Below are 20,619 nucleotides of genomic sequence, written 5' to 3'. Positions count from 1 at the left end.
AAATAAATTATGTCTTTTAAACTAAAAGAATGTGTAAAATTGGCAGAGTCAAAGATATGAGAACCTAGTTCAGAGCAGAGTTGTTTAGATATAGGGCAATCAATAAACAGATGCGCAAATGTCTCCTCTGCTTGTTTACAAAAAAAAAACATGAGCTGTCAATGTCCAAGTATTTAGAGACATTAGAGTTGACAGGGTATATTTTGTGTAATATTTTGAATGTTTTTTCTTCGCCTTATTGGAGATACAATATTTTCATGAGCGGGGGAATAGGTCTCCATGAGTGGCGCAGGGATAACGTCATTTTGTAGTGCCAAAACCCGGAAACGACTTAGCATTTTAGCTCTTCCGGTTCCATCGTCCCGAAGGCAATGGGTTTTTATTAAATGGAATTTTGGTTGAAAGCCTGAAATAACGTCTGTGGTGAACACAAGCTCGAAATATTTTCACGTTTTATTCTAGGACATAAAATACACCAGTAATACCCCACTCATGTTTTTAAAAGCTTTTACGTGTATTGAAAAAGACGGTTTGTAACATGTTGATAAATGGGACTACAGACTGCACCTATTAGAGACATAATGTGCATTAGGTAAGATTTGTGAAAATTAGGTCTCTAATTGTTAAATGAGTGGAGCTGAATAATATTTTTGCACTCATTGACCCCTCCCTCATTTTCCAGCATGTTCACAAATTTCCATCATCCGCTCTTTATAATAAGTTTATCTCAGATGCACCTCACGCCTTGCGATATTAGAAGTATGGTCTCAGGATTTGTATGAAGAATGGAAGAATGTGTTTGCTTCTTCAAATAATTAATTCAACTCAAGTGACCAGTCAAACAGGCTACTAACTATAAGAACTCAATAATAAATGTACTAGTTTTGATAATGTTGGTTGTGATTTCCATCACTGTAAATTTCCAGAATAAAAATAGCAAACCCTGGCTATGTTTCTCAGACCCCTGAGGACACCACTTTCAGAGCCATTGCTACATCAAAATATCAATAACACCATTACTAATACTATAGATTTTTGGAAAACTTTTACACATTTATTTGTGATGATTTTTTAAATATTAAAAGTACTAGTACTCTGTGTACTATTTGTCCTGTATTGTTAATTTTTACAATTCTAGCTACATTTTACTTTAACAAAATTAAATATAGCAACAAATGTCCAGAATAAGTATCTACAGTGTTTACACTTCTACTTATAAAAGAGATGTGGGTTGTTGTTGTTTTTTTTTGTATAGCTGTGCATTTATTTAATGTTTCGATAATTTAAAAAAATAATAATAATTCATCAAGGAAATTCATCATATCCTCAGGAGAGACTAAGATGCAAGAAAATTAAAAGAAAGAAATGACAAATATTCCTAATATAATTTACATACACTCTTGATTATTAAATGTAATTTTATGCAATATTTATATTTAATTGTTACTCTTACACTTTTTATTTCACATTCTACAGCATTAATATGATTATATTTTAATGTAATTAAATATACTTAATTTTTTATACATAAATATTTTTCTATGCTTCTTTAAGCGAATAAACTGTTACAGAATATAGGATAAGAAATTGAATTGAAAATGATTCCCCATATTTTCTGTACTAAAAAGTTTGTACCTTCTTGCAGTGGCATATAATGCTGCAACATATAATCAGTGTCTCTCAATACTGGTAATGGACTAAGACTGCCCCACACATGGCATTTTCCCTCCTCTAACACACCCTATTCGACTTTGTTCAGACTTGTTAATTAGCAGATGAGTTCAATCTGGTGAGTTACGGAACACCAAAACGTGCACAGCAGTGGCACTTGAACAGCAGGATTGAGAAAAAGCTGGCCTAAATCAAAACCAGAAACATTAAGTTGTCAGAAATAAGAAGTGCACTTTATGGAGATTTTTTTTTCAGTAAAGAGTTACCATAAAACTGTAACATATAAATAATGAATGTCAGTTCCTAAATTGACCATATGGGTGTCCTGCTATGTCCTAAACACAACAGTAAGTGGACTGGCTAGTCTAAATTACCCCTGCTTATGAACAAGGATGTCAATACATGCGTGTGCTGCCATGCGTCATTCTATCCAGTGTGTATTCCCGTCTCACACCCTGTGTTCCCAGGATAAGCTTTGGATCTGCTGTGACCCTGATCAATTACTACAGATGAATGAATGTTTGTAACCTCATAAAAAGCTATTTATAATGTTTAAAACACAAAGCTTCAGCATTAAAACCTCTGTTTAATGAGTTCGTCACAAAATGTGCATATATTTTTGTAATAATGGTACATTTCATTTATCTTGTACACCAGAAACAAAGTATATACTGGATTGTTTTTCTCTAAACAGAATTTGCTTATTTTGGATTAATAGGAATAGAAGTTATTTGGTTGCAAAGTCTCTAGCTGTTCCATTAAGAGACCTCCATGCTGCTGCTGGAGTCCGTAGACACTGTGTTGGCAACCAAACGTTCCCGGCTGCCGAAAACCTCTGCCACTGCAGCTACTTCGCTAATGTCCCATACACGCAGCCCATCCTTCTGTCCTCCAAACGCATAAACAAATGGCAGGTCAGGACAGCAAGCCGCACAGAACAGCACTCCCATTTTCATGTCTCTGGAGTGAATGAGCTTGGGCTTGTTTCCGAGAATATCCCAGACTTTCACATGTTTGTCAGCAGAGCTGGTAACCAGACAGCCGCTCACTTGACTGCTCAGGTCCATACCCGACACCTCTCCGTCATGTGCCCTCAGCGTGAAGACCAGCTTGTCTGATCTGGCATCTAAACAGTAAATGAAGCCATCTTCTGTGCTTGCAAGGAAGTTGCATGGGGAGAAGTGATTCCACACCAGTCGCTCCACCTGACCGCTAAAGCGCCAGATACGATTGCTGGATTCTGGATTGCGACAGTCGTATAGGATAGCTGACTTATCATAAGACCCGGTGATGAGAGTCTGTGCTTCAAATGGGTGGAACTTCAGAGTCTGGACCTTATCTGTGTGGCGTCTTAGTGTTGTTGCTGGTTTGCCTTGCACAAGGTCCCAAAGAACCACAGTCTCATCAGCAGAAGCACTTCCCAAAACATTCCTAACCATCTTGTTCCATGACAAATCTAATACAGCATCAGTGTGGCCCTCTATGGGCTCGGCAGCATTCTTCTTCTTCTTCTTTTTCTTGGTCTTCTTACTGCCAAGAGAAAACACAGGCTCTAAGCTGTCCACCACATCCAGATCCCACACGTCAATAACAGGAGTCATGTTTCCTATTGCTGCATAATTCCCTGTGCCTTCATCAGGGCTGGGGTCAAAGTTCAGCCACTCGACACTCAGTGGATAAGCAGGGAGGAGAATGTCATGGTGGACATACAGAGAGTTCTCTTCAGAGTTATACACATAAACCTCAAGATTGCAACAATCCTTCTCAGCCCTACCAGCCAGAATGAGGTTATCAGTAGGCTTGAGCTGGAAGTCCTCTCTTTCATACTGGTCCGTGTCTTGAATGGTGATATAAGGATCTTCTTCATTATTGCCAAACACTGTCAGACCTGCCAGACTGTCCCCGAGGTTAGCCGTCTCAAGATCTTCCTCATCGTATTTGTCCAGTTCATATTCGGCTAGATAATTTTCTGCTGGATTTTCTTCATCAGCAGCAGTCATTTCTGGTGCTGATTGAGTTTCTGTCTTCTCTTGCTCACTCACTGGGCACTCCTCCCCCTCATCATCATCATCATGATCATCTTGCCTTAATTCATCCTTTGCCTCCGCTATAATGCGCTGCAGCTCCTCTTTACTCAATTCAACTTTATCTGGTGTTTCTTTAGAAACCCCCTTCCTCACCCATCCGATACAAGTTATTTGAGAGCTCATGATCACACCAACTATTAAAGAATTGTTATTTAGATTGGCCTTTGGTATCTCCGGCACCAGGAGCTTCTAAAATATTGACCCTACTGTGTGGAGAAACACGAGGCGTATCGGGGTCCTCTTAGAGCCTCGCGCGGCTTGATGACGTAATGCGTGTTGCTGACTAGAGTTCCTGCGTTTATTTTTTCGGAAAATAAAACAGCAGTCTGGAGAAGACATTAGCTGTTAATATTCCGTATTGTACTGTGTTAGCGATATTTATATATAACTAACGACATATTTTTTTAAAAAAAAAATCTGTAATTTAATTGTACTGGAATGAAAGCATGCGCATGAGCCGATGTCAGACATGGGTCTTGTTTCACTGTACAGGATTGCTAGCTAGTTTAACGCTAGGTTACTTCTTGACGGTGCAGCAGTTTTTACCTGGATACATCGATATGGTATCATGGAAGGTTAACCTGCTCCAAACCAGATTAAATTCAGGGATAGTAAACTGGATCAAAATAGATATTTTATATTATCGTTGTCAAACTGTAGATGTCTTATTAAGCGAAGCCAGATGCGGTAACAGCCCCACCATCTTGGAAGGGGCAACATTCCCCATTGAGCCCACTGACTTAAAACACCTGAACATAATTTTGTTCCGTTTGGCAATCGGATAGAACAATAAAAGAGAACTAGCTATCAATAACGAAATATCGGTGTATTATATAGAGGGTGTTACTACTTTTAATTAGAATTCCAACACTTCAGTTACAGCTTGTGGTAACACAAGGTCAATTATGTGTTGTCTGTGTTCAGGTATTGCTCCTGATTGAACTGTTCTATGCAATACATGCACGTGTATTAATGTGATGAAGTGGTAAATAATAGGTTTATCATGTTTATGTAATAATTTGTATCTCATTTTATTTGACAGTTAGAGACAGAACCATTCATTTATATAATCATGTTAAAAATAGCTATTTACTCAGCTTCTTGTTACAGGACAATCTTTTCTTACAGTGTAATGCAGTTTTCTTGAAGTTGATTTCCTCATTGTAAAGCATGCATGACCCACATGGTGCAGTATTACAAACTACAATTAACCAAAGGAGTTAATTTTTACTTGGGGAAGCAGAATCCCTGCCTCTGGTTTACATGACCAATAAAATAAACTGAATTAGAATCTTCTCACATTGGAACGAGTGTGTGAATGCATGTGTAAAACGGTGTATTCCTCATGCCTGATGCCCAGTGATCACTGAAAATGAATAAATGAAGAAAGTGTTCCCACATTGTTGGTACACATTAAATATGTAAGACCTCTAAATCCAAACAACCTGACTTACCCCCTCACATACAATACACTGTATTAAATGGCTGTATTTTTGGAAGTGATGCAATAGCACAATTAGACTGTAGTACAATAGGCAACACTCATCACTAGCAATATAGATTATGATAAATAAAACAATTGGTTACAATACATTGAATGACAAAAGCAAAATGTGACAGTTAGGGGTCTATTTTCACTTAGTGTAATGTTTTCATACTTTTCCTTCTTTTAAAGTGCATTTTTGTCAGCTCACAAAATAGCTATTAAGTAGTCATAGGTCACTGCATACAGATCAGGCCTACTGGGATTAACAGAATATAGTTAATCTAAGTCATTGCTAATTTATCTTTAATCAACTTCTTCAATGGTTGGTCCAGAGGATCCACCACCAGAGGGAGCACCACCAGCTCCAGGGAAGCCACCTGGCATTCCACCTGGCATGCCTCCAGCACTTTGGTACAGTTTGGTGATGATTGGGTTACAGACTTTCTCCAGTTCCTGCTGCTGATGCTCATATTCTTCTTTTTCTGCAGTCTATGAAGCAAGGAAATATTATAGGTACGAGACATTTAATAGCAAAGATTCTAAGTCGTGTAGCTTAACCATTAAGATAGTCATTAAGTATGAACACTTAAGATTACCTGATTCTTATCAAGCCAGCTAATGATCTCATTGCATTTGTCCAGGATCTTCTGCTTGTCCTCTTCACTGATCTTGCCCTGCAGCTTCTCATCCTCTACAGTGGACTTCATATTGAAAGCATAGGACTCCAGGCCATTCTTGGCAGACACCTTATCACGCTGCACATCATCCTCCGCCTTGTATTTCTCAGCCTCCTGCACCATGCGCTCAATGTCCTCCTTGCTGAGACGGCCTGTTTAAAAAAAGAAGCTTTAAGAAACCAGAATAAAAATAAACAGGCACTCTATCTGCAGACGATTTCAGGAAGTCAACCTACCCTTGTCGTTCGTGATTGTGATCTTGTTCTCTTTGCCAGTGCTCTTGTCAACAGCAGAGACATTAAGGATGCCATTGGCATCAATGTCAAATGTGACCTCAATCTGGGGAACACCACGAGGAGCAGGTGGGATTCCAGTAAGCTCAAATTTACCCAGCAGGTTGTTGTCCTTGGTCATGGCACGCTCACCCTCGTAAACCTGGTGAGAACATGAAAAACACAGTCAAATACCGAAGTAACCTAAAATTTTGCATGTAGGAACCGCTCACTGGTAGAAAACATCCCATAAACAGGTTTTCCAAAATCAATTTGGTTCCAACCTGAATCAGCACACCAGGCTGGTTGTCTGAGTAGGTGGTGAAAGTCTGGGTCTGCTTGGTTGGAATGGTGGTGTTGCGCTTGATCAGAGCAGTCATCACCCCACCAGCAGTCTCAATTCCAAGAGACAGAGGGGTGACATCAAGCAGCAGCAGGTCCTGAACGTTCTCAGACTTGTCCCCAGAGAGGATGGCAGCCTGGACAGCTGAAAGGTAGAACTGAAGATTAGTATAAACAGATGGATACTGAAGATCATTTTCACCCTTTGCTGTCGCTCAGACATCCAAGGAAGGTACTTGGGCCATCTTTGGTTTTTCAACCTCTGGTGGAAACTACGAATGGCAGGAATCAACTTCATCATTGTGTGACCATAAATTTGAATAAAGCAATAAACCTATTGTAACAAACCTGCTCCGTAAGCCACAGCCTCATCAGGGTTGATGCTCTTATTGAGCTCCTTGCCATTGAAGAAATCTTGAAGGAGCTTCTGAATCTTGGGAATGCGGGTAGAGCCACCAACCAGGACTATGTCGTGGATCTGAGCTTTGTCTAATTTGGCATCACGGAGAGATTTTTCAACAGGGTCCAGGGTTCCACGGAAGAGGTCAGCGTTGAGCTCCTCAAAGCGAGCTCTTGTGATGGACGTGTAGAAATCAACACCCTCATAAAGAGAGTCGATCTCAATGCTGGCCTGAGTGCTGGAGGACAGGGTGCGCTTGGCCCGCTCACAGGCAGTGCGCAGACGGCGAACAGCTCTCTTGTTGTCACTGATGTCCTTCTTGTACTTGCGTTTGAACTCAGCAATGAAGTGGTTCACCATGCGGTTGTCGAAGTCTTCACCACCCAGATGAGTGTCACCAGCAGTGGATTTGACCTCAAAGATGCCATCTTCAATAGTCAGGATGGACACATCGAAGGTGCCACCACCGAGATCAAAGATGAGGACGTTCCTTTCAGAACCAACCTAAAATGTCAAGCACTTTAGCTTTTACAAGCCAGCTGCTAAGGACATTTAAATGGAATAAATAGCTGGTATTGATTTAGAAGCCACACAGTTTTTACCTTCTTGTCCAGCCCATAGGCAATAGCAGCAGCAGTAGGCTCATTAATAATTCGTAGAACATTTAGACCAGAGATAGTTCCAGCATCTTTTGTGGCTTGACGCTGAGAGTCGTTGAAGTAAGCTGGTACTGTTATCACAGCATTATTGATAGACTGCAAGAAAAGTTTTACCAGTACTTAGAATATTCATCTAATTAAATGGCACTAAGTGTTCAACAATAAAAATGTAATTTTTTTTATTTTGTAAGGCACTCACCTTTCCAAGGTAGGCTTCAGCAATTTCCTTCATCTTCACCAACACCATGGAGGAGATTTCCTCAGGGTAGAAGTTCTTAGTCTCTCCTTTATATTCAACCTCCACTTTGGGACGTCCACCATCACTGATGACCTTGAAAGGCCAATGTTTCATGTCAGCCTGAACCACGGCGTCTTCAAACCTCCTGCCAATCAAACGCTTGGCATCTGAAATGAGACCACACCGCAACATGGTCACTATGGCTGACATTTACTTAATTTGACTTCAAATGACCATTTAGCATAGATTTAACATGAAAACTGTTTAGACATGTACAAACTGTGGAGGAAAAAAGGGAAAATCCATACTAACCAAAGATTGTGTTCGTGGGGTTCATGGCCACTTGGTTCTTGGCTGCGTCACCAATCAACCTTTCAGTATCCGTGAAGGCCACATAGCTTGGTGTGGTCCTGTTTCCTTGGTCATTAGCAATGATTTCCACTTTGCCATGCTGGAAGATTCCCACACAGGAGTAAGTGGTCCCTAGATCAATGCCAACTGCAGTTCCCTTTGACATGGTGTCTGTGGAAAAAAACCCCAAAGGAGTCATGTGTCTAAATGGTGGAATAAACCCGATGCCACAGTGTACTTTGGAACCTTAAATGTGCCAACGACAACCCGCACAAGTTGAATAGGCTATAACCAAGAAGTCACATTATTATGCAAGGCTACATATGTATAGTTCACTGTAACTAGTTTTTAAAATTTGCTTTATTATTTATTATTAAAAAAGCAAGATTCAGTCTGTGAACTAGAAGATAAAGTCCTGATGCTTAAGTGTGGCAGGGGTTTCAGATGACATAAAGAAAGAGGCTAAGGTTCGGCTGTAAAATATTAATCAGTGCTAGGTTTTCCAGAACCTTCTAGGCATGAAAAATAACCTTAATAAAGATAAGTGCAAAGGACAGTATTCTCAGACAGCAAGACAAGGTCAATACAACTGAATGACTTCATCTATTAACTAGGTTTATTAAACATTTCACACTGAAATCATAATTTCAGACTCCATGTTGACCACAGTTATTTAAATTATCCGTATAGAAACCAGAAGATGAGCCGCTGAATTTATGGAAACTATAAGGCGTTTTGATGAAGATCACTCTCCAGTACAGGAGCTGAAGATAAAGATAAACCCACTTGCACGTTCAGCTGTGCAGGGTTTTTTTTTTTTTTTTTTTTCCCCCCAACCTTTTCCTCCTCCCCCCAATCTCCACCCGTATGTCGACAAATCCCGCCCGCCGCGCTAAACTGACTCAAGATGCAACCCGCTGATTGGCCAGACGTTTGTAAGTGTCAGTTAGTAGCCAATCCTCGTTTAACCCTATTTCCAGAATACGGGTGGGATAGAAATAATGCTTCCCCTTCCCCCATTGTTGATTTGAAGGACAATGCCGGACTGCGGGAAGCTTCTGTGGTGGATCCGAGCGCCATCGCTGCCTACATCGTACACCTTCGCCGGTATTACCGGATATGAAGCATCACGCATCAGCTACTACTACTAATAAACATCACATCTGATGTAAAATGCAATTCCTCAAGTCACTGCTATTGAAACAACCCAGACATACATTTAATATAGCCAATAAGGCTGGTTATACGAGCTAATTCTATTCCTACCACAGCATAAACTAAATGCACAAATACACACAAAAAAAGATACGAGTAATGTTACCTGGTGCTTTTTTTCCTAAACCGTGCCGGTTAATCCGCTCTGCGTGTGTGATGAGATGAAGTGTGTATGAGAGAGAGCGCCTCTGCGTGTGAACACTGCAGGAAGCCGATTATTCCTGATTTCCTCAGCAGCCGACAGCCAATCAGATTCCGCAAGAGCACGCGCCGCACCTGCAGTGGAACATTCTGGTTCCTTCGAGCTGGTTCTGGATGGAAACCTACATGCAAATCCGAGCGGCTTTCAGACGCGACCTCAACCCCACATGATTTCTGTAGGCCAATGGCTTTATCTCGTGGAATTAGCTTAGAGATTCACTAACACAGTAATACTAAAATATAACAATACCAGACGAAATGCTTATATCCGCCACATTTAACCAGGGACTTTCTTACCCGTGTAAGAAACACACTCAATAGTACCCTACCTTTAGTAGCCATAATTATCTTTTGGACGTTTTATTTTGAGAGATACATATAGGCTACTAAAGGTACAGAAGATGCTACCACCCCACCAACAAGGAAAATGTACCCTATAGTTTAAAGTGTACATACATTTTAATAGAAATTAAAACTAGAATTGGTTTATGGATAGTTAGGTGATTTCTCAAGTACATCTGGTGTATTGAAATATTCTGTTGTAGCTATACATTAGGCATGCATTTGTGTATTGTAATAATAACCATCAGTATCATCATCATAATTTTCTTAATAAAACGATGGAGTTTAATTGTGATCTTTAACAGATTGTGACAGATTTGAGCATACACTAGATTTGTTCTCTTTTCTAATTATACTAATACTAATACTTAGTTTGTGAACCCTTTAGAATTTTCTTTAAATCTGCATCAATATGACCTAAAACATCAGATTTTCACACAAGCCCTAAAATAGACAAACCCAATTAACCAAAAGAGACAAAAATATTATACTTGGTCATTTATTTATTGAGAAAAATGATCCAATATTACATATTTGTGAGTGGCAAACTTATGTGAATCTCTAGGATTAGCAGCAAATTTGAAGGTGAAATTAGAGTCAGGTGTTTTCAATCAATGAAATGACAATCGGGTGTGACTGAGCACCCTATTTTTTAAATAACAGGGATCTATCAAAGTCTAATCTTCACAACACATGCTTGTGGAAGTGTATCATGGCACAAACAAAGGAGATTTCTAAAGCCCTCAGAAAAAGAGTTGTTGATGCTCATCAAGCTGTAAAAGGTTACAAAAACATCTCTAAAGAGTTTGGACTCCACCAATCCACAGGCAGACAGATTGGGTACAAATGGAGGAAATTCCAAACCATTATTACCCTCCCCAGGAGTGGTCGACCAACAAAGATCACTCCAAGAGCAAAACATGTAATAGTCATTGAGGTCAAAAAGGAACCCAGGGTAACTTCTAAGCATCTAAAGGCCTGTCTCACATTGGCTAATGTTAATGTTCATGAGTCCACCATCAGGAGAACATTGAACAACAATGATGTGCATGGCAAGGTTGCAAGGAGAAAGCGACTGCTCTCCAAAAAGAACATTGCTTCCCATCTACAGTTTGCTAAAGATCATGTGGATAAGCCAGAGGGCTATTGGAAAAATGTTTTGTGGATGGATGGAACCAAAATAGAATATTGGTTTAAATGTAAAGCATTATGTTTGGAGAAAGGAAAACGCTGCATACAGCATAAGAACCCTATCCCATCTGTGAAACGTGGTGGTGGTAGTATCATGGTTTGGGCCTGTTTTGCTGTATCTGGGCCAGGACAACTTGCCATCATGGATGGAACAATAAATTTTGAAGTATACCAGCAAATTCTAAAAGAAAATGTCAGAACATCTGTCCGTGAACTGAATCTCAAGACAAAGTGGGTCATGCAGCAAGACAATAACTCTAAGCACACAGGTCGTTGTACCAAAGAATGGCTAAAGAAAAATAAAGTTAATGTTTTGGAATGGCCAGGTTAAAGTCCTGACCTTAATACAATAGAAATGTTGTGGAAGGACCTGAAGCAAGCAGTTCATGTGAGGAAACCCAACAACATCCCAGAGTTGAAGCTGTTCTGTACGGAGGAATGGGTTACAATTCCTCCAGTTTCATGTGCAGGACTGATCAACAGTTACCGGAAACGTTTAGTCGCAGTTATTGCTGCACAAGTGGGGTCACACCATATACTGAAAGCAAAGGTTCACATGTTTTTGCCACTCACAGATATGTACGATTGGAACATTTTCCTCAATAAATAAACAACCACGTATAATATTTTTGTCTCATTTGTTTAATTGGGTTCACATCATCTGCTTTTAGGACTTATGTGAAAATCTGATAATGTTTTAGGTCATATTTATGCAGAAATATAGAAAATTCTAAAGTGTTCACAAACTTTCAAGCACCACTGTACTTAATTCATATTTAGCTCATTCTTACACATTATTTTACTTTATTTAGAGTGAATTTAGCTTAATGCAGGCCATCAAATGAAGTGATTTATATAAATCAACTCTAATATGTAATGGTCAGCATAAAATAATGGACAAAATCTCGAATTAAAGGCATACTGCTTCTTTAATTAAAACAATGTTATAATTGGTTACTGTAATTGATAAAGAAGTCTGTTCTGTATTAGTTGCCCAGCAAATACAAATCTTTCCTATTTATACAATGAGGTAATAATCATATCCAGTGTATTAGGCTACATATATTATAGTAAGTGCTGTATGTTGTCTCCTGTATATAAAATTAAAACCAATTTTACAAGAAATTTATGTAATGCTATTTGGCATGGTCACCACACTTTACCTAACTGTATTAGATGAAGTCGGCCAGGGTTTTCCAGATTAAGTGGGCGACCTATTAAGCCTACACACTGTGATATAATTGACCTTACAACAGAAATATGCATACCACACATTATGCCCAAATACAGGCATTCAAACAAAGTATTTCAAAGTAAAAAACATACAAACTATTAGTTTTCTCACAGAGAACATTACTCTGAGGTCAAGGTAGAGTGAGACAGGGAGTAGTGGGAAGAGAAGCAGGCAGTAAAAGTAGAAGACAAAAAAAGAAGACATTGACAAGAAGAAGGCAGAGAACCACAATGTGTGAAGTGAGAAGTGAGTAGAAGTGATTTTAAGCAGGATGATTTATCTGTGTAATTTGGCCCCTGTAAACTAATACAAAGATCAAATATTTTTAAGGACATTTTTTTTTAAAAATGACCCACATAAGCTTCTTACACACCTAAACCAAGCAACCACAGACCGATAACACCTGGTTCTAATGTGTAGCTGGTAGCTGTAATAGAATACCCAAAAGTAGTCCATGTTGCTTGAATTCACCCTACATAAAACCTTTCAGGAATAAGTATTGGTTCACTGACACTGAAATCTTTCCACTTTCCCCATAATATGGTCAAACTGAGCTCAGGGGTGTTCCTCTTTTCAATCCACAGAAAAAAAACAGACAAAAAATATGGCATAAAATATGTAACATTTGTACCGTTATGGAAGCACTAAATAGACTAAACTGTGTAAAACTGGGAATAATAAAACTGCATTCTGTTCTATTTTTTCCTGTTTTATTAATCCAAATCAGGCAGTACAGTGACTGCTTTATGAGACTTTTCAGTGAGACATTCTTTAATGAATGCTAATAAATACATTTATTTATAACAACCAGATATGATTAAATATCAATATTCACTCATGAACATAGTCTATGTTGGATTAAACTGTGATTGCATTCAATGTAGATATACGCTAGGTGCCCAACCATCAGCCTATAACAATATGCCAGTGTATTAGTAACTGTTTATTCACTGTACTATGACACAGGCTTAGCTAGATTTGTGCTTGTTGTTTTTGTCTTTCACACATGCATTGACTGTATATTAATTATGTGTGTCAATGCACCTCATCAAACAATCAAATCTTCCATTACCAGACCATAATCATACCTATCGTACTTGGTGATGCATGCAAGTGACGCTACCCTCCCACCCTATCCCCCCGCCCGCCCACATACTGGTCCATCAGAAATAACTGTGGTCAACGTAAGCTGTTTCATACGTTGCCACTCCTACCCTTCCTGGCACTAGTGGGGTTTAGTCAGCTTACTGATTCCAAAAAGACAGATCCATCAGGAAGAATAATTAAACAAACAACAATAACAATTAAAGTATTCAACAACAATGTCAGACAAATTAAGTAAATTAAACTAAAAGCTGGTTAGAAGTAACAGAGGAGTATTAAAATTCAAACTTACATGTTTCTAAAAAATAAGGCCACTTAATTGCCTTTCTTGTGTTTTGCCATGTTCATTTAATTGTAAAGCAGTGACATAAAAGTAGGGCAACATAGTAAAGCATTACAAATACATAAGTTGGAATATGACAATCACGTGGGTCCTAAGATGGATCTCTGTCAAACATGCTAATTAAAACCTTTCTTTTTATTCTTAGCATTGCCCTGATTAGTTTGCCTATATTAATTTCTCTTCAAAAATGTCTTTATAGGCAGTTGTTTCAAGTATGTATTTGTCATAGATTACTGCTAATAATTAGTAATAATTAATAATACCCCATCCACCAGAAAAGAAATTTTGCCAACATATTAGCAATGCCTCCTTTGTGAGTGTTGGCTAATTCATGCAGTTTGAAGTAAAACAAGTAAATAAATAAAGGCAGTAAGACAACACTTTCACTTTGCAGGACAGACAAGTGTGTGAAGTCATTGTAAACCAGGCTTGGATTCTTATTATTTCTCATTGTTCTTGGAGTACCCTGTTCAGTATCATGTAAGCAGTCACTGGTCAGTAGATGAAAATACAGAAGCAGCGACTGGTCAAAATGCCCCTGAAAGTTAAAATAATACAGCATGAAGTGGGACTTCCATGACATTCAAGTGATGTCATGGAAGCCTTTGTGTTTATAAAAGAAGTGAGAGAGGAAGTCAGGTTCAGACCTCACGCCTTGCACTATGCAGAACACACAGAGCTTATGCATTCGCGTTTTCTTGTTGATCACAGGTGAGTAAAACAATGAATATATTATCCATTACAAGAATACACACTTTAGTTTCATATTAACTACATACACCCATTCAAATGTAATGCTTTACTATGTTAATATTGAAATGTTTTCTTTTTAGTGTTATTTAGCGCTTGTCTGTAGTGTACACAATTAGAAACAAGTTTATACATTTCTTGCTCTAGCAGTATTTATTCTGATACCTGCAATTATTTATTGAAATGATTGAACACTTTAGGGCACTGCAGTGTAATCAGGGTAAAATCATAAGGTCAGAATGGATTTCTTTATACCGTAACAGAAAAGCCATACACATTTGCTGTAGTTAAATGTAAACATTGTTAAATATTCTGAATATTCAATATGTGTGTCTGATATTGTGCTCAGATATGGAGGTGTTTTTTTTTTTTTTTAAATGTCTAAATTACAATAATATCATGACAAAAAGATTCTAAGTGAGGCATTTTTCATCCTGGTACTAATAAAAATGAAAGAAGTAAAGATTCATATATATATATATATATATATATATATATATATATATATATATATATATATATGAGAGAAAGAGAAAAAATAATAATAGAATTTCCCATGGAATCTCTACCGACCTTCACCTACAGCTCTGGACATAGCCTTAGCAGAGGTGGTGATCACCCACACTTCTTCGTTGAGCATATGACTATAAAAATTACACCTACAGTAGGCTGGAGTACACGCTATATATCTTAACTCAGTTTCCTGTTTGACAACTTTCTCACTGCATACAAATATATCGACCACTCTCAGTTACACTCACACACTCTTGTGTTGTCACCCTCTCTTTCCTGTCTGCTGTCTGCAGCCCCCCGAATAGAATGAGAGTAACATTATGAGTCAGTGTGGCGTAAATGAGTGGAGACCACATTCTCATCTGCCCCCTTTTCTTCCATTTACAAGTGGCAGTTTTACACTCTTTTTATCCCACTCGCTGACTGTACTCTTGACAACTGCTTATTTTGATCAAGTAGCAAGCAGCAGCCTAGATGCTGCAGGTGTACAGTGGGATTTGGTGTGTTCTGCTTAGGACATATTGTGCATTTAAAGTGTTGCACAGTCAATATTCATCAGACCTTTATGTCACAGCGATGTTCTGTTTGTCTTACAGGTTTAACACAGTGCTTGGCACTGAAGCAGATTTCAGTAATACAAGGAGACACACTGACTCTGACATGCCCGCTCACAAACACTAATATGAGTGATGCGGTGGAATGGAGAAACCCAGAAGGTTTTCTCTTGTTCTTTAACAGAGACAAAGGTAAGAATATTTTATAATTTAGATTTAGATTAGAATTTAGATAAGAATAATTTTATTTCTGTAAAGCTGCTTTGAGACAATGTCTATTGTAAAAAGCGCTATACAAATAAAATTGAATTGAATTGAATTGAATACAGCTTGGGCTACTATATGTAGTATTACTAATTAGGAGGGAAGAGAGTAAATGTAGTTATGGTTTTCAATTACTAATGGTCTACTACAGGAATTCTGCACTGAATCATTTGAACCTGTATGGGAGCAGCAGTCTGCGATTTTTGTCTATTTAACAAAATATTAATTTGTCCCTCATGTTGATCTGCAGCCTTGAGAGACCAGAGGATCAAATTTGTCACTTTAACCAACTCAAAATTTTCAATACGTGTGACCGATGTCACATTCAAAGATGGAGGTGTTTACAAATGTCTACATTATAGAAATCCAACCTCAACGAAAAGATATAAAGTAATTGTTATAGGTGAGTACAAACATTTTCCTATTAGCACTGTTAAATTAACAGATGGGAACAAATGGGAACAAATGGGACCAAATTGGATATCAGCAATACTGCATAGGGCTTGCATTATTTAACTAATTTAACTGATTTAACACTTGAAAGGTTGAAAACATTGAAAAGGAAGGAAGCAATAAACTATTAATTTTCCTTCCATGATTATAATTCAACTCCCCTAAATTATATTATAGCTGTTAATCATATTCATACGTTTGACAAGATACTGGCTTGCTGAATGTGAAAATCAATTATTTGCTGAAATTGTAGGTGCTCCAAGACTGGAAAAGGACGAGCAAGAGGATAAAACAATTGTTAAATGCTCTGCTTCAGCAAATCAGCATCCACCTAGACTCTCATGGCTAATGGACAGTGGCCTAGAGGTTGAGGGTAAGTACATGATTATGTATTCAGAAATGTTTACACCAAACAAAATCACTAATTAATTGATAATAGCATGTCATAAACCAGCATGTTTATAGGTTGGTTTATGACATTAGATTCAAACTGTGTATTATCAAATATTACATCTGAACTTTTATGTGAAAATTGTATGTTTAATATAAAGATCATACATTTACGGTCTATTGTCATATTATTGAAATAGTTTTGTGTCCAAACAAAGTTAAAATTGTTATACACTGTGCTGAACGACACCTATATTCTGCTGTCATATTTACGTGCTATGATTGAACATACAGGCATGGCAGGCAGGATTTTTTTCTTACAATGTTTCATGATTTATTCTCAGCTCACCCATACTATGAGTCGGAACACGTATCCAAGAAATACACAGCTGTTAGCCAGCTGACTGTAAAAGTTCCAAAGAAGGGAGTTACAATGAGGTGCTTGGTCCGTCATTCAGCTCTCCACGGTTCCAAACTGGAAAGGTTTATCCACTTAGGAAACCAAAGTAAGTGCATATGTATGTGTGAGAACAACGAGGAGAGTAGTATGACATGGTGGCTGACCTTAATAGGCATTTTGCCATTTGTAGGAAATGAAATATTCTGGGGGATTTTGTGGTTTTGGGCTATAGCGAAAGCAAAGTTTACAGAGTGGACTCTTTGGTAGTTTCCCTTTTTATCTTTGCTTTCAACATATCACATGATGACGAAAACTTCTTTGAAATAGTTTTTCTTGTGTGGAAGAAATTTTAAAAAAGGAGGAAATAAAGCTTCTTGTTATATCTATATATAGTGTGGAATTCCATCACTCATATATAAAAGCCGTCACATAAAACTACTTGTTCAACATTATTAATGTATTTTATCTTTTTTGGCAGGTCAAGACACAACAACCTCATCAACATATTCCAGTAACATACTTAGATCAACAGACACAACGGTCATTCCAACACTTTTTAGCAATACAAGTAAGTACAAGTGTTTTCCTACAGTGGTTACACACAGAAATATAACTATTCAGTCCCAGATAGTCATTTAAAAATGTCAGACATGCTCAGCAAAAAAGGAAATTGTTGTACTTATGGGAAAAAATGGCTCAGAAGAATTTTGACTATTGCGTCACCTAGTGGCGGGTAGTTAAATTGTACAGAGTCTAAATCTAACATCTTTCCACTGCATCATTCTTAAAAATTATCCTTTTTTTCAGGCTTCACCAATAGTCATTCAGAGTCAGAAACCACAAATGACAGTAGTACAACAGGTAAGAAATTCATAGACTCTGGGTGTACTAGATTTATCCCTTATGTTAACACAAAACCAAAGCTTAACTAAAGCTTAAAAAAGTGACAATTAGCTCAGTAAAGTCCATATTAATAATTTGTTTACTGTAATGTCTTGTTGCAGTAAATGAAACCACAGATGGCACTTCAGCAAATGGCAGCACAAACATATTAAGTAACACTACCGGTGAGCACATATACAGTCTGAAATTTAACAACACACTCAACACAAAACAAAACAACTTTTGAAATATCCCTCTATAGCATGCTTATTTATTAAGCATTATCTTCATTGTGCTTATCATAATTTGTATGGCAGCTAGATATGGAAATTTTCTATTATTTAAAGTTTTGATAACTGTGAATTTTCCTGAACTGAAATGCGTTTCTCTTTTGCACATATCTCAATCACAAGCAACGTTATATAGAATTTGTAATATCTGCATAACCATTTCAACTTTACTGAAAACCCAAAGTCTAACAGTGATAACATATGCTGTTAACAGTGATAACATATGCTGTTATCACAGCCATTTATGATAAACTGGCTCCTAATCCTAACATGATCTTTACAGAAATCTTACACAAGTTTAGAACATTTCTGCTTTGTATTAAGGAACTATATTTAGGAGAAATTCAGTAGTGATGTACACAATGTGTATTACATTACTTGACTACTGTTTAAGACATAGACCGTAATGTCCCCATTATTAATCTTAAATGTTTCAATGCAGAAAATGAGACAACTGAATCAGTATACGAAACAACAGATGGCACACCATCAAATACCAGCATCAACTCATCAAACAATACTACTGGTGAGAAATTAAACAGTATTAAACCAATCATTGTTACAATGTGCAAAATAACACAATTTATTCCCTTATTTGATAAAACTCCCCTGTAGGTATTTAGTATTGATAGTCTTTTTCTGAGATGTAACTATGCCTTGTGTTTTTTCTTGTTGTCTTTTTAATGATACATAGGCTAATCATGTGTGTGCTTTTAGGGAATGACAACAGCCATGTAGAAAAAATTAGTAAAAAGAGAACTTCGACGTTGCTGGTGCTGCTGGTCACATGCCTCCTCAGCTGCCTGTTCGTGGTGCTTGCCTTCTTCCTGATTCGCCTCAGGAAAGCACACATTGCCTGGAAAAAAGGTAACAGTTCAACAAATTGGAAATTCACAGAAATTCACTAATCCTAATACATTTGTAATACATTTATATCAATTAGCTAATAGTTTTTTTTTCTAACCACAGAGAATGAAGAGTCTGATCAGTCAGTGGAGAGCAGCAGATCAAAGTCTAGCAGTGAGGAGAAGCTAAAACAGCAACAGAAAGGAAGAGGTACAGTCTTACGTTTCCTATACAACTGTCAAATCAGAGATTATAAATAAACAGCTTTGTTCAAACAGCTTAAACACTTTCTTTCTCTCTCTCTCTAGGTTTTTGGAACACCAGTTTCACAAAGTACAAAGCAGAGGAAACATTAGAGAAAGAGGCTCAGGCCACACCTGCTTCTGTACAAGTCATTAATGAAAACCCACAGCACTTTATCGCCAGATCTGGTGTCAAAGAGACTGAACTGTGAACAATAAAAGACTCTAACCAATCTTGGTTTAGTAGAGTACTGGTGCTAGAATACTGGTTGAATGTTTGAATGTCTAGCTAAGTCCAAAGTGTCCAAAGTGTATAAATGGGTGTGTGAATATGTATGTGATTGTGTGCCCTGAGATGGATTGGCACCCTGTTAAGGGTGTACCCTGCCTTGTGCCTGATGCTCCCAGGGATAGGCTCCAGGTTTCCCCGTGACCCTGAAAAGGGTAACGAGGTATAGAAGATGGATGTTAAGCTAAATATACTTTATTTTGTATGTTATATATATATATATATATATATATATATATATATATATATATATATATGTATATAAAGTGTACTGTATATTTTGTTAGAACATATACATATATATATATATTTCTTTTTTAAGTGAGTGACAATAAATATGTACATTTGTTATAAAACTTGTTTGTTCTCTTTTATTGAACTCTACCTATGGAATACCAAGTGAAACATGTTTAATTATGATTACTCTCATACATTAAAATCTTTGTTGTTAAAGAGTACAAATAACATTTTACAATAACATACATACCAGTTTAATATAATATAATGAAGTGAATAGAATAATTAAAACTGTATACAATATGACAATGTTAAACAAATATTAAACCACCATATATGACATCACACTCTGAAGAAATGACACTTTGCTACAACGTAAAGTAGTGAGTGTACAGCTTGCATAACAGTGTAAATTTGCTGTCTCCTCAAAATAACTCACACAGCCATTAATGTCTAAACCGCTGGCAACAAATGAGTACATCCCTAAGTGAAAATATCCAAATTGGGCCCAAAGTGTCAATATTTCGTGTGACCACCAATATTTTCAAGCACTGCCTTAACTCTCTTGGGCATGGAATTCACCAGAGCTTCACAGGTTGCCAGTGGAGTCCTCTTCCACTCGTCCATGATGATATCACGGAGCTAGTGGATGTTAGAGACCTTGTGCTCCTCCACCTTCCGTTGGAGGATGCCCCA

The 20,619-nt window shown here is 37.6% G+C and overlaps 3 protein-coding genes across 3 annotated transcripts; 1 reads left to right on the top strand and 2 right to left on the bottom strand.

Annotated features, from left to right (window-relative positions):
* Positions 1-2,237: 2,237 nt before the first annotated feature.
* Positions 2,238-4,023, bottom strand: pwp1 (PWP1 homolog, endonuclein). Its single transcript, XM_017489686.3, has one exon. It carries the CDS (start codon positions 3,879-3,881, stop codon positions 2,430-2,432), a length of 1,452 nt encoding a protein of 483 aa, XP_017345175.1. The 5' UTR covers positions 3,882-4,023; the 3' UTR covers positions 2,238-2,429.
* Positions 4,024-4,808: 785 nt separating this feature from the next.
* On the bottom strand, positions 4,809-9,708 carry LOC108277187 (heat shock cognate 71 kDa protein). Its single transcript, XM_017489684.3, has 9 exons — positions 9,505-9,708; positions 8,145-8,354; positions 7,794-7,999; positions 7,538-7,690; positions 6,884-7,439; positions 6,478-6,680; positions 6,158-6,356; positions 5,841-6,073; positions 4,809-5,733 (listed from the first exon to the last, which is right to left on the bottom strand). Exons 2-9 carry the CDS (start codon positions 8,347-8,349, stop codon positions 5,548-5,550), a joined length of 1,941 nt encoding a protein of 646 aa, XP_017345173.1. The 5' UTR covers positions 8,350-8,354; positions 9,505-9,708; the 3' UTR covers positions 4,809-5,547.
* A 4,663-nt stretch (positions 9,709-14,371) lies between these two features.
* LOC108277189 (cytotoxic and regulatory T cell molecule) lies at positions 14,372-19,885 on the top strand. The gene is made up of 12 exons (XM_017489687.3): positions 14,372-14,524; positions 15,673-15,822; positions 16,145-16,297; positions 16,601-16,720; positions 17,082-17,243; positions 17,616-17,705; positions 17,945-17,998; positions 18,142-18,204; positions 18,752-18,835; positions 19,027-19,176; positions 19,279-19,365; positions 19,464-19,885. The coding sequence occupies exons 1-12, from the start codon at positions 14,476-14,478 to the stop codon at positions 19,607-19,609; spliced, it is 1,308 nt and encodes a 435-aa protein (XP_017345176.1). The 5' UTR covers positions 14,372-14,475; the 3' UTR covers positions 19,610-19,885.
* Positions 19,886-20,619: the final 734 nt, after the last annotated feature.

This window comes from Ictalurus punctatus, chromosome 16, assembly GCF_001660625.3.
Source record: "Ictalurus punctatus breed USDA103 chromosome 16, Coco_2.0, whole genome shotgun sequence".
Taxonomy (NCBI): domain Eukaryota; kingdom Metazoa; phylum Chordata; class Actinopteri; order Siluriformes; family Ictaluridae; genus Ictalurus; species Ictalurus punctatus.
Note: the sequence above shows the minus strand (reverse complement) of the source record. Positions and strands in the feature narration are given on the sequence as shown.